The sequence below is a fragment of the Rhinoraja longicauda genome, chromosome 37, assembly GCF_053455715.1.
Source record: "Rhinoraja longicauda isolate Sanriku21f chromosome 37, sRhiLon1.1, whole genome shotgun sequence".
NCBI lineage: Eukaryota > Metazoa > Chordata > Chondrichthyes > Rajiformes > Arhynchobatidae > Rhinoraja > Rhinoraja longicauda.
The window spans coordinates 10,490,097-10,504,018 of record NC_135989.1 but is presented as its reverse complement, the minus strand read 5'-3'; the positions used below and the strand labels follow the sequence as shown (position 1 = coordinate 10,504,018).

The 13,922-nt window shown below is 46.7% G+C and overlaps 1 protein-coding gene across 1 annotated transcript in view; it reads left to right on the top strand.

Annotated features, from left to right (window-relative positions):
• The window catches only part of rnaseh2a (ribonuclease H2, subunit A), a 38,789-nt gene extending 30,986 nt beyond the window's left edge, over nucleotides 1-7,803 (top strand). The window contains exon 8 of the mRNA XM_078429554.1: nucleotides 5,055-7,803. Within this exon, the coding sequence (XP_078285680.1) occupies nucleotides 5,055-5,196 (142 nt within the window). The 3' untranslated portion in view covers nucleotides 5,197-7,803. The remainder of the gene's footprint in view (nucleotides 1-5,054) is intronic.
• The last annotated feature ends 6,119 nt before the right edge of the window (nucleotides 7,804-13,922 follow it).

Sequence of the window (13,922 nt, the reverse complement as noted above, 5' to 3'; positions counted from 1 at the left end):
CAATTGAATATCTTGCTAAAAAGACGTTGGCTCGGCACTGCAGAACAACACGATTACATGCTCAACTCTCACAAAAGACCATTGAACCCATCCGATTTGAAATGTGGAAAGTGCTACCACAGCCAAGGACTAATGAATACCACCATTGTTTGGTTTATTGACGAGCTTTAATCCCCATTCCTCTGCCTTTTTTGATCCACTTTTCTCAGGTGCTAAACCTCAAAAAGGTTTTTAAAGCTCCAACACCGAACCTGCATAATTAAAACGTATGCACCGCAACGATGTGTTTATGAGAAACGGCTCACATAAGGTTGTGAGGGATATGGGTCAAACATTGGTTAATGGGACTAGCTCAGATACGGCATCTTGGTCGGCATGAATTAGTTGGGCCGAAGGGCCCATTTCCGTGCTGTATGACTCTAACCAAGTGTAGATGGATCTAGACAATAGACAATAGGTGCAGGAGTAGGCCATTCGGCCCTTCGAACCAGCACCGCCATTCAATGTGATCATGGCTGATCATCCACAATCAATAACCCGCCCCTGCTTTCACCCCATATCCCTTGATTCCACTAGCCCCTAGAGCTCTATCTAACTCTCTCTTAAATCCATCCAGTGATTTGGCCTCCACTGCCCTCTGTGGCAGAGAATTCCACAAATTCACAACTCTCTGGGTGAAAAAGTTCCATCTCACCTCAGTTTTAAATGGCCTCCCCTTTATTCTAAGACTGTGGCCCCTTTGAGCCATTCAATGTGATCATGGCTGATCATTCTCAATCAGTACCCCGTTCCTCCCCATACCCCCTGACTCCACTATCCTTAAGAGCTCTATCTAGCTCTCTCTTGATGGATCTCCGGCAGTATCTAATAACCTTGGTTATTAGAAAACAAGCAGTTAATAATTGTGCAGGAAAATAACTGCAGATGCTGGTACAAATCGAAGGTATCACAAAATGCTGGAGTAACTCAGCAGGTCAGGCAGCATCTAGGAGAGAGGGGATGGGTGACGTTTTGGGTCGAGACCCTTTTTCAACCCGAAACATCACCCATTCCCTCTCTCCTAGATGCTAGAGCAGAACAAGATAGACCACTCGACCCTAAAACCCGTAGTATGTCTTGGCGCCATTTTAGTCGGCAGAAACTTGCAGAAACATTTAAAAAGAAAAATAACAAAAATCTGTGAATTGATAGATGAGATATATTCTGCATTTTTATGGTATCATCACACATACTGTTCCCCCACAACACTGATTACACTACAAGAGGCAGAGTGAACGGCGGGTTTTGCCTACTAAAATGGCGGACATTCCGCTCCTTTGCGTACTACACTTCAGTATAGGCGATTTTGACGGAGTGGTTCATCTTGCTCCTGTAGTATCTGGCGGCACGGTGGTGCAGCGGTAGAGTTACTGCCTTACAGTGAATGCAGCGCCGGAGACTCAGGTTCGATCCTGACTACGGGCGCCGTCTGTAAGGAGTTTGTACGTTCTCCCCGTGACCTGCGTGGGTTTTCTCCGAGATCTTCCATTTCCTCCCACACTCCAAAGACGTACAGGTATATAGGTTAATTGACTGGGTAAATGTTTAAAAAAATTGTCCCTAGTGTGTGTAGGATAGTGTTAATGTGCGGGGATCACTGGGCGGCGCAGACTCGGTGGGCCGTAGGGCCTGTTTCCACGCTGTATCTCTAAATCTAAAAAAAAAAATGATGTATTGTCTTTCTGCTCACTGGATAGCATGCACCAAAACCTCTTCACTGTACCTCGGTACGCGTGACAATAATCAAAAAGGAACTGAACTTTACTACCAGTGAATCATTGTTGGGACAGATCATTGACAGACAGAAAGCAAAGAGTGGGGATAAATGGGTCCCTTTCAGAATGGCAGGCAGTGACTAGTGGGGTACCGCAAGGCTTGGTGCTGGGACCACAGCTATTTACAAGATACATTAAAGACTTGTATGAAGGGATTAAAAGTACCATTAGCAATACACGTTAGAGGCAGGAAACATGTTCCCAATGCTGGGGGAGTCCAGAACCAGGGGTCACAGATTAAAAATAAGGGGTAGGCCATTTAGAAGGGAGATGAGGAAAAACGTTTTCAGTCAGAGAGTTGTAAATCTGTGGAATTCACTGCCTCAGAAGGCAGTGGAGGCCAATTTTCTGAATGCATTAGAGAGAGAGCTAGATAGAGCTCTTAAGGATAGTGGAGTCAGGGGGTATGGGGAGAAGGCAGGAACGGGGTACTGATTGAGAATGATCAGCCATCATCACATTGAATGGTGGTGCTGGCTCGAAGGGTCGAATGGCCTACTCCTGCACCTATTGTCTATTAAAATATGAAGTTCAAAGGTGGTTCAAATGCAATTTAAAACATTGGATCGGCACAGTGAATGAGTAAATGATACTTTATCGTCAAATGTGCCTAGGTATGATGATTGGGAACAGAGATGGGTTAGATTATTGTGTGTGTGTGTTGCACTTTCTCTTAAGTTCTACCTCATGCTACAAAATGGAGTTCCCATTTTGCCTAGCGGGTGGTGCAGGAGTTTGCCCATTCTTATTTCAATCACAAAAGATGTGTCTCTCTGCCAACTCTTTCTTTAGCCTTGCTATCAGCACGGTGGCGCAGCGGTAGAGTTGCTGCCTTACAGAGCTTGCAGCGGCGGAGACCCTGGTTCGATCCCACCTATGGGTGCTGTCTGTACGGAGTTTGTACGTTCTCCCAGTGACCGCGTGGGTTTTCTCCGAGATCTTCGCTTTCCCTCCCACACTCCAAAGACGTACAGGTTTGTAGGTTAATTGGCTGGGTATATATGTAAAAAATTGTCCCCAGTGTAGGATAGTGTTAATGTGCGGGGATCGCTGGTCGGTGCAGACTTGGTGGGCCGAAGGACCTGTTGCCAAGCTGTATCTCTAAAAAATAATTATTGTGCACCATCTCTGTCCTACTGCATCCACTTGATGGATACGACAATGTCCAATTTGACAGTGTAGGTCGGCAATTTTTATCTCCTCTTGAGTCAGGGGTTTTGATGTTGCAAGTAATTGCATTAGACATGCTGCCACTGGCCATTGCTGCATGACTTCAACGGTTGACTTGTTGACAAATTCAGCGTAAAATACCGGGGGTTATTCTGCCTGAGGTTTTAGTGTCATGCAGCATGGAAACACGTTCTTCAGCCCAACTCGTCCATGCCGACTAAGATGACTGATCCAAACTAGTCCCATTTGCCTGCATTTGGCCCATCTATATACTAGAACCCTCGTTTGTTATCTTGTTTGTGACTGAACTTCAGCCAAAACGGTACACGATAGTGCAACAATTTTTGGCCCACCTTACTCACCGTTGTCACTTTAGTGATAACGCAAGTCGTTTTTATTGAAATCGGTGTTATATTTTTAAAGTTCTTCACATTTTAAAGTTTAAATATATCTCCCAGGGAGGGAGGGGGCAAAGGAGGGAGGGAGGGGGGAGGGGGGGCGGAAGGAGGGGAGGGGGATGGAGTGTGGGAGAGGGGCGGAAGGGGGGGCGGGAGGGGGTGGGGAGAGGGAGGATGGGGGATAAGGGAGGTTGAGGGGGATGGAGTGGGGGGGAGGGCAAGGGGGGAATGAAGGGAGGGGAGGGGGAGGTAAGAGGGGAGGGAGGGAGGGGGGAGGGGAGGGAGGTGGTAGGGGGAGGGAGGGGGGAGGGAAGGGATGGAGGGAGTGAGTGGAGGGAGGGGGAGGGGGGAGGGGTTAGGAGAGGGTGCTGCACCAATGCAGGAGAGGTTTGGACCCAACGGGTCCACTTGGTCTAGTATCTCTCTAAACCTTTCCTAGCCATGTACCTGTCCAAGTGCCTTTTAACTATTGTTATTGCACCTGCCTCAACCACATCCTCTGGCAGCTCATTCAATATACCCACCACCTTCTGAGTAAAAAAGTTGCCGCTCAGTTTCCTATTGATTCTTAGATAGACACAAAATGCTGGAGTAACTCAGCGGGACGGGCAGCATCTCTGGAGAGAAGGAATGGGTGAGGCTTTGGGTCGAGACCCATCTTCAGATTAATAGATCTTCATATTATTTATTACTACTCTCACCTTCAACCAATATCCTCTGGGTCTTGATTTGTTTTCACTGGATAAAGAACTCTACATTTGATCTATCTATTTGCCCTGCACTTTTATATACCTCTATATAAAATCACCCTTTCGCCTCCTGTACTCTAAGGAATAAAGTCTTAGCTTTCCCAATCTCTCGATTTAGCTTTGGGCCTCGAGTCCTGGCAACATCAATAGACAGTAGACCTAGTAAATCTGCCTTTGTTTTTTACTTGACTTTGTGGCTTTGTTCTTCAATTGGATACCACAGTGCATCTGAAGAAGGGTCTCGACCCGAAACGTCACCCATTCCTTCTCTCCCGAGATGCTGCCTGACCTGCTGAGTTACTCCAGCATTTTGTGAATAAATCGATTTGTACCAGCATCTGCAGTTATTTTCTTATACCACAGTGTATATGGTTGATAGCATCTTATGTATGCAGTTTTGCACTGTAGTCAATGTTTAAGGAATTTAATGGATCACATTTGAGTGGGCTGCTTTATCTGTGATGATAAGTCTGAGACCACCAGGAAAGGGGAATGAATTCCATGAAAATCGAGGGATTTCAAGAAGACTTGGAATGGAATTCATTGCCACAGAGGCCACGTCAATGGATATTTTTAAGGCGGAGTTTGACAGATTCTTGATTAGAACTGGTGTCAGGGTGATGGGGAGAAGGCAGGAGAAAGGGGTTGTGAGGGGAAAGATAGATCAGCCATAACTGAGTGGCGGAGTGGGCTAATTCTGCTCCCAGGACCTATTTCCTCATTGATTTTTGTTCCATTGTCAGCTTGCGTTTGATGTGGAGATACAAGCAGTCGATGCCGCCCATCCCCACCCTTCAATAAGCCTCGCTCTTGCCCCTCGTCCTTTATTGAAACTTTCCACTGTTGGGATGTGAGGCAAGAACTCCCGAAGTTTTAATCCTCCACTCGGACCCACGATTCTGATGCTTGTTTTAATTTGACAGGGGTGATGATGATGATGATGATGGCAAGAAGAAGGACACTCCCTCAGTGCTGTCTTACTTTCAACGCAAGTCCGAAGACCCAAAGGTTCAGCCACATCGCTACTTCACCGAGAGGAAGCTGGTCTCTCTTGACAATCTGTGAACTCGCCGACCATTTTGTTTCTCAGTAATGGGGGCAGATGCAAAACTCATTCTCAAATAGCTCTGCAGGGGAACAAAGTAACTGGTGGGGAGTTGAGCCTTTCCAAACTGCAGTGCATTGATTAGTCAGCGAGCAGTGATACAATACCGACGAGTAGAAGGCTATATTAACCTTAGACTAATGCTTCATGCAGATATTGATCTATAGACATCTGAAGGTTGACTTAAGTAGTTTGCGACTGTGCATCTAAATCAAACTGATCAGCTGTCATCTATCCACCCCATGGTGCATAGTTCTCCAATTTCAAGTTTCAATTTCAAGGTGGCGCAGCGGTAGAGTTGCTGCCTTACAGCGAATGCAGCGCCGGAGACCCGGGTTCCATCCCGACTGCGGGTGCTGTCTGTACGGAGTTTGTACGTTCTCCCCAGTGAACTACGTGGGTTTTCTCCGGGATCTTCGGTTTCCTCCCACACTCCAAAGACGTGCAGGTATATAGGTTAATTGGCTTGGTAAATATAAAAATTGTCCCTAGTGGGTGTAGGATAGTGTTAATGTGCGGGGATCGCTGGAAGGTGTGGACCCGGTGGGCTGAAAGGGCCTGTTTCCGCGCTGTATCTCTAAACTAAACTAAAGTAACCCTTGCAACCCCCCCCCCCTCCAATCTTGGTCATCCTACTAGTTTCACTGCCGTTCTGCTTAGTTTTACTGTTGGTATCCACTCGTTATCACCTCCACAGCCAACAATGGACCATTGTGGGCTCCACCTTTCCTTGATCATTGTCGCTGGCTTTGATGTGCCCTTTTGCATACCGTTCATTCATTTGTTCTTTGTGCCTTTTCATATCTCTCGTTTCCCTTTCCCCTGACTCACAGTCTGAAGGAGGGTCTCGACCCAAAACGTCACCTATTCCTTTTCTCCAGAGATGCTGCCTGTCCCGCTGAGTTGCTCCAGCATTCTGTGTCTATCTTCGGCATATTGCAGTATCTTCACAAGGTCACAAGATTTGGGGTAGAATTGGGTCCATTCGGACCATCGAGTCATGTCTGATCCCTGCCTCCTAATCCCATTTTCCTGCCTTCTCCCCATAACCATTGACACCCATTATAATCAAGAATTTGTCTATCTCTTGCCTAAAAACATCCACTGACGTGGCCTCCATAGCCCTCTGTGGCAATGAGTTCCACAGATTAACTACTCTCTGACTAAAGAAGTTATGCCTCACCTCCTTTCCAAAAGAGCATCCTTTAATTCTGAGGCTATGACCTCTGGTCCTAGACTCTCCCACCAGTGGAAACATCCTTTCCACATCCACTCTATCCATGCCTTTCATTATTGCATCTTGTTGAATACTTTTGCTGCATCACAGACCTCCTCAGTTAAGATTCAGCCTTTCTCCTAATTGCCTTGTTGTGATTCTCTCAAGGAAACTGACTGATGACTTCCTCCTCAGCTTTGGCCAGTGCTTCGGTGGCTGGGAGGCAGGTGTTGATGGAGAATAAATCTTCCCTGTTCTTTTCGAGCTTCCTCGCTCGCAGGTGGGAGATGTCAGTTTGCCTTCATTCAATAAGGAGCCATTCCGAGGAATAGTGAACTTGCCACTGAAATCCCTGGAACGTTAAATTGGAGCGGTCCTTATTGATATGCAGAGTCGACTTATCGAAATTGAGAGAATTTGCAACTGACTGTGTGCGAACTTTGAAATGACACCAATAAAACATTGCCTGTTGGAGCTATTGTCCTGAACTCCCGATATCTTGAATATTGGTAAATGGAGTACGACTGTGAATTAGACTCGAAGGTAGACACAAAATGCTGGAGTAAGATTTAGATTTAGATTTAGAGATACAGCACGGAAACAGGCCCTTCGGCCCACCGAGTCCGCGCCGCCCAGCGATCCCCGCATATTAACACTATCCTACACACACTAGGGACAATTTCTACAGTTACCCAGTCAATTAACCTACATACCTGTACATCTTTGGAGTGTGGGAGGAAACCGAAGATTTCGGAGAAAACCCACGCAGGTCACGGGGAGAACGTACAAACTCCGTACAGATGGCGCCCGTAGTCAGGATCGAACCTGAGTCTCCGGCGCTGCATTCGCTGTAAGGCAGCAACTCTACCGCTGCGCCACCGTGCCGCCCTCAGCGGGTCAGGCAGCATCTCTGGAGAGAAGGAATGAGTGACGTTTCGGGTTGAGTCCTTTCTTCAGATTGAGAGATGCTGCCTGTATCGCTGAGTTACCCCAGCATTTTGTGTCTACCTTGGATTTAAACCAGCATCTGCAGTTCCTTCCTACGCAGTGAATTAGACTCCATAGGATTTCAGTTAATTAACAGCTGTCCTGTCATAACGCTGACAGGTTTATCACGGGAGGGGGAGCATTTACATGTGACAATTTATAGTTCTACCTGAAGTGCATTACAAGTGAAGTGTGAGCCTTGAACGTTGCCATAGCAATCTCTTGGCACTTAATAAATCGCCCGGTGTACACCCAAATAATGTTCTATCTCAATCATAGCTCCTTCCTTGCTTTGCCATCACTGCTCCTGTTCCATCTGTAGTATGTTTTTTTAAATCCGTATATATGAATAAATAACATTTGCTATCAAGCATGGTCCATGATTAATTGTTCAATCTCTGAACAAATGTGCTTCACAACTTGGGGGTATGGGTTGATTCTAAGATGGCATGGTACCAGTGTTGCGGACTGAGTGTGTAGGATGCTGTCAAGGTCGATAAAAGGAGTGGGACTAAGTTAATTCTTTCAATGCGGTATAGAAAAGTGAGACTGCAGCTTACTGATTTGTTTAAAAGCATCAGGTGGGTTGAGTTTAATTTTGTGATACAGTGCAGTTACAGGCCCTTCGGCCCACCGAGTCTGCATCGACCAGCGGACAATAGACAATAGGTGCAGGAGGAGGCCATTCGGCCCTTCGTGCCAGCTCCGCCATTCAATGTGATCATGGCTGATCATTCTCAATCAGTACCCCGTTCCTGCCTTCTCCCCATACCCCCTGACTCCGCTATCCTTAAGAGCTCTATCCAGCTCTCTCTTGAATGCATTCAGAGAATTGGCCACCACTGCCTTCTGAGGCAGAGAATTCCATAGATTCACAACTCTCTGACTGAAAAAGTTTTTCCTCATCTCAGTTCTAAATGGCCTACCCCTTATTCTTAAACTGTGGCCCCTTGTTCTGGACTCCCCCAACATTGGGAACATGTTTCCTGCCTCTAACGTGTCCAACCCCTTAATAATCTTATACGTTTCAATAAGATCTCCTCTCATCCTTCTAAATTCCAGTGTATACAAGCCTAGTCGCTCCTGCATATTAACACTATCCTACACACACCTAGGACAATTTTCACTTCTACCAAGCCAATTTAACATAGAAACCTGCACGTCTTTGGAGTGTGGAAGGAAACTGAAGTACTGGGAGAAAACCCACGCAGGTCACGGGGAGAACGTACAAACTCCGTACAGACAGCACCCGTAGTCAGGATCGGACCTGGGTCTCTGCCGCTGTGAGGCAGCAACTCTACCGCTGCGCCACCGTGTGACAGAGTATTTTAATATTCAGTGATACAGAGCTCCAACCACATCTGCTCCAGAGGCAATATCTTTGCACCAAACTAGCACAGTGCTGCATGTTCTGTTGCTGAGATAGAGTGGGTGAAGTGCAGTTTTCTTTCGTGTACTGGTGGTCTCGGTCAATTACTTTAAACCTACCCCTTAGCACTTTCACTTAGAGTAAACAAACATGGAAACAGGGCCTTCAACCCAACTTGCCCACAAACACCAACATGTCTCGTCTACACTAGTCCCACTTGCCAGCGTTTGGCCCATGTCCTTCTAAAACTGTCTTATCCATATACCTGTCTAAACCTTTATTAAATGTTACGGTAGTACATGCCTCAACTACCTCCTCCTGCAGCTCGTTCCATGCACCCACCACCCTTTGTGTAAATAAAAAGTTACACCTCAAGTTCCAATTAAATCTTCCCCCCCCCCTCAATTTAAACCTCTGTCCTCTGATTCTCTATTTCCCTACTCTGGGCAAGAAACTGTGTGTTTACCCGATCTATTCCTCTCATTATTTTGGATACATCTAAACGATCACTCCCTCGTCCTCCTGCACTCCAATAGAGTCCTAGCCTGCTTATTCTCCCCCTGCAGCACAGCCCCTTGAGTCCCGACAACATCCTCGTAAAAGGTGAAAGTTAATTACTGTAACGTGATAATAGTTCAATATTAAGCAGCTCACTGATCTGTTTAAACATATTGGATGTATTGTGAGTATTTTCACATTGAGTGAAATTAAATGAACTCCATATTACACAACTACCAATAGACAATAGACAATAGGTGCAGGAGGAGGCCATTCGGCCCTTCGAGCCAGCACCGCCATTCAATGTGATCATGGCTGATCATTCTTAATCAGTACCCCGTTCCTGCCTTTTCCCCATACCCCCTGACTCCGCTATCCTTAAGAGCTCCATCTAGCTCTCTCTTGAATGTATTCAGAGAATTGACCACCACTGCCATCTGAGGCAGAGAATTCCACAGATTTACAACTCTGACTGAAAATGTTTTTCCTCATATCCGTTCCAAATGGCCTACCCCTTATTCTTAAACTGTAGCCCCTGGTTCTGGACTCCCCCAACATTGGGAACAGGTTTCCTGCCTCTAACGTGCCCAACCCCTTAATAATCTTATATGTATCGATAAGATCCCCTCTCATCCTTCTAAATTCCAGTGTATACAAGCCTAGTCACTCCAGTCTTTCAACATACGACAGTCCCGCCATTCCGGGAATTAATCTAGTAAACCTACGCTGCACACCCTCAATAGCAAGAATATCCTTCCTCAAATTTGGAGACCAAAACTGCACACAGTACTCCAGGTGCGGTCTCACTAGGGCCCTGTACAACTGCAGAAGGACCTCTTTGCTCCTATGCTCAACTCCTCTTGTTATGAAGGCCAACATTCCATTGGCTTTCTTCACTGCCTGCTGTACCTGCATGCTTCTTTTCAGTGACTGACGCACTAGGACACCCAGATCTCGTTGTACGTCCCCTTTTCCTAACTTGACACCATTCAGATAATAATCTGCCTTCCTATTCTTACCACCAAATGGATAACCTCACACTTATCCACATTAAACTGCATCTGCCATGCATCCGCCCACTCACACAACCTGTCCAAGTCACCCTGCAACCTCATAGCATCTTCCTCACAGTTCACACTACCGCCCAGCTTTGTATCATCTGCAAATTTGCTAATGATGGAGACATCAATACCACATTATGGAGGAACATCAAAGTGGGCAGATAACAGATGGCTAACTTGTGCGCTACTGGAGTGGGCAGCATGGTGGCACAGCGGTAGAGTTGCAGCCTCACAGCGCTGGAGACCGGGTTCCATCCTGACCACGGGTGCTGTCTGTACAGGGTTTGTACGTTCTCCCCGTGACTTGCGTGGGTTTTCTCCGAGATCGTCGGTTTCCTCCCACGCTCCAAAGACGTGCAGATTTGCAGGTTAATTGGCTTGGTGTAAATGTAAATTGTCCCTGGTGTGTGTAGGATGGAGTTAATTTGCGGGGATCGCTGGTCGGCGCGGACCCGGTGGGCCGAAGGGCCTGTTTCCACGCTGTATCTCTAAACTAAAGTAAACTAAAACGTACTACTGATTGAGGACATCAGTGTGGACAGATAGTAGGTATCATATCATATCATATATATACAGCCGGAAACAGGCCTTTTCGGCCCACCAAGTCCGTGCAGCCCAGCGATCCCCGTACATTAACACTATCTTACACCCACTAGGGACAATTTTTACATTTTACATTTACCTGTACGTCTTTGGAGTGTGGGAGGAAACCGAAGATCTCGGAGAAAACCCACGCAGGTCACGGGGAGAACGTACAAACCCCTTACAGTGCAGCACCCGTAGTCAGGATCGAACCTGAGTCTCCGGCGCTGCATTCGCTGAAAAGCAGCAACTCTACCGCCGCCCGTAGCTAAATTGTGCACCACTACCTACCACCTCAAGTATGTATGTTTACACAAAATTGGCAAGCCCTGAGGTATAAAGGACAAAAGCTCATATCTAATGTTGCAGGAAGTAAACACTGTTTGGAAACCTTATAATTTACATAAAGTGAATTTGTAATCTAAGAATACAGTTCATGTGAGAGTTTCCATTAAAAAAAAAATCAGTCATATGAAACCAAAATCTAGTCATTGCATCCTGGACCTTCAGTGTAATTCTTAACTGCTTGGTGAGTGCACTGTTTTCACGATGGGCTGGCAGTGTAATGGTATGGCCCCATGGGTCGTTGGGACATTTTGTTCCCCGTGTTAATAATTACAGGGAATGGATGGCACTGTTGGCGAACAGATGGTTCCCTGATCAGTCTCTGAAACTTCGGACAGGTACATCGAACCTAATGCAACCATGGGTGACAACACTGTCATAACATTGCAATCTGATTTTTGTAATCACAGAAGCTGTCTTCTACTCTGACTCCTGAATCCATCACCCTTTTCCCAGAGGTGCCTTCACATACATTTACTCTTAACTCCATCCCATTCAGTTATTCTATGTCGTGCAGGAAAATAACTGCAGATGCTGGTACAAATCGAAGGTATCACAAAATGCTGGAGTAACTCAGCGGGTCAGGCAGCGTCTCGGGAGAGAAGGAATGGGTGACGTTTTGGGTCGAGACCCTTCTTCAGACTGATGTGGAGTTATTCTATTTTTGCACTTTAATATTTAGTTTCGTTTTGGTTTAGAGATATAGCGTGGAAGCAGGCCCTTCGGCCCACCGAGTCCGCACCGACCAGCGATCCCCATACACTAACGCTACCCTACACACACACTGGGTTCCATTTACACGTGTACCAAGCCAATTAACTTACAAACCAGTACGTCTTTGGAGGGTGGGAGGAAAGTGAAGATCTCAGAGAAAACCCAGGGGGAGAACGTACAAACTCCGTGCAGACAGCACCTGTGGTTAGGATCGAATCCGGGTTTTGGCCTGTAAGGCATCAACTCCACCACTGCGCCACCTTGTGTTAATGTGTTAGTGTTACGCAGGGCTTTCTCTTACCTGGGTGACGTTTAATGGCCGCTGCATTGGTTAGTCCTTCCACAGGTAACCCAGATATTATGCATCTGGAGTAACGTAGCCGGTGCAGTAATGGCAGCTGTTAGAGCTGCAGCCTTGCAGTGCTGGTGCTGTCAGCATAGTATCCCAGCAGCTGGCCGTGCAGGCTTCCACGAGGCTCTTGCGTAGAAAGGAACTGCAGGTGCTGGTTTACACTGAAGATGCACTGAACCTCCTCAAAATACCAAAAAGCAGTGAAGCCCAGCTCCTCGATGTGAATGCTTAGGCAGTATCAGCAATTTGCTATCAGTCTGAAGAAGATTCACCGCCTAAAAATGGGCACAAAGTGCACAGAATAACTTGACGACAGACACAAAATGCTGGAGTAACTCAGCGGGACAAGCAACATCTCTGGAGAGAAGGAATGGGTGACGTTTCTTCTTGTGAGCCGAAACGTCACCCATTCTCTCTGTCCAGAGATGCTGCCTGTCCGGCTGAGTTACTCAAGCATTTTGTGTCTATCCTCTAGGTTCTTGACAGAAATATAGAAAACAGGTGCAGAAGGAGGCCATTTGGCCCTTTGAGCCAGCACCGCCATTCATTGTGATCATGGCTGATCATCCACAGTCAGTAACCCATGCCTGCCTTCTCCCCATATCCCTTGATTCCACCAGCCCCTAGAGCTCTATCCAACTCTCTTTTAAATACATCCAGTGAATTGGCCTCCACTGCCTTCTGTGGCAGAGAATTCCACAGATTCACAACTCTCTGGGTGAAAAAGTTCCTTCTCACCTCAGTTTTAAATGGCCTCCCCTTTATTCTAAGACTGTGTCCCCTGGTTCTGGACTCCCCCAACATTGGGAACATTTTTCCTGCGTCTAGCTTGTCTAGTTCTTTTATAATTTTATATCTCTATAAGATCCCATTGTCCTTCTAAACTCTAGTGAATACAAGCCTAGTCTTTCCAATCTTTCCTCATATGACAGTTCCGCCATCCCAGGGATTAACCTCGTGAACCTACGCTGCACTGCCTCAATAGCAAGGATGTCCTTCCTCAAATTAGGAGACCAAAACTGCACACAATACTCCAGATGTGGTCTCACCAAGGCCCCATATAACTGCAGAAGGACTTCTTTACTCCTGTACTCATTCCTGTACTAGACTCCTGATTAGTACGGATGTCAGGGGTTATGGGGAGAAGGCAGGAGAATGGGGTTAAGAAGAAGAGATAGACCAGCCATGATTGAATGGTGGAGTAGACTTGATGGGCCGAATGGCCTAATTCTGCTCCTATCACTTATGCCCGGTTCGATGCAGACAACACAGCGCCCACCATGAGTCCACAGGTGTGCAGGGGGACTACCACACTGTCCTTACAAACAACAGACATGAGGCGGTCCTTCAAAAAGGTCAACGACCGCAAAGCTCCAGGGCCGGATGGTATTCCAGGGCGGGCCCTCAGAGCGCGTGCTGATCAACTGGCGAGAGGTGTTCACCAACATCTTCAACCTCTCTCTGAGTCAGTCTGTGGTTCCCGCCTCCTTCAAAGCATCCACCATCGTTCCTGTTCCAAAGAAACCAGTAACCTCCTGTTTAAATGACTACCGTCCTGTCAC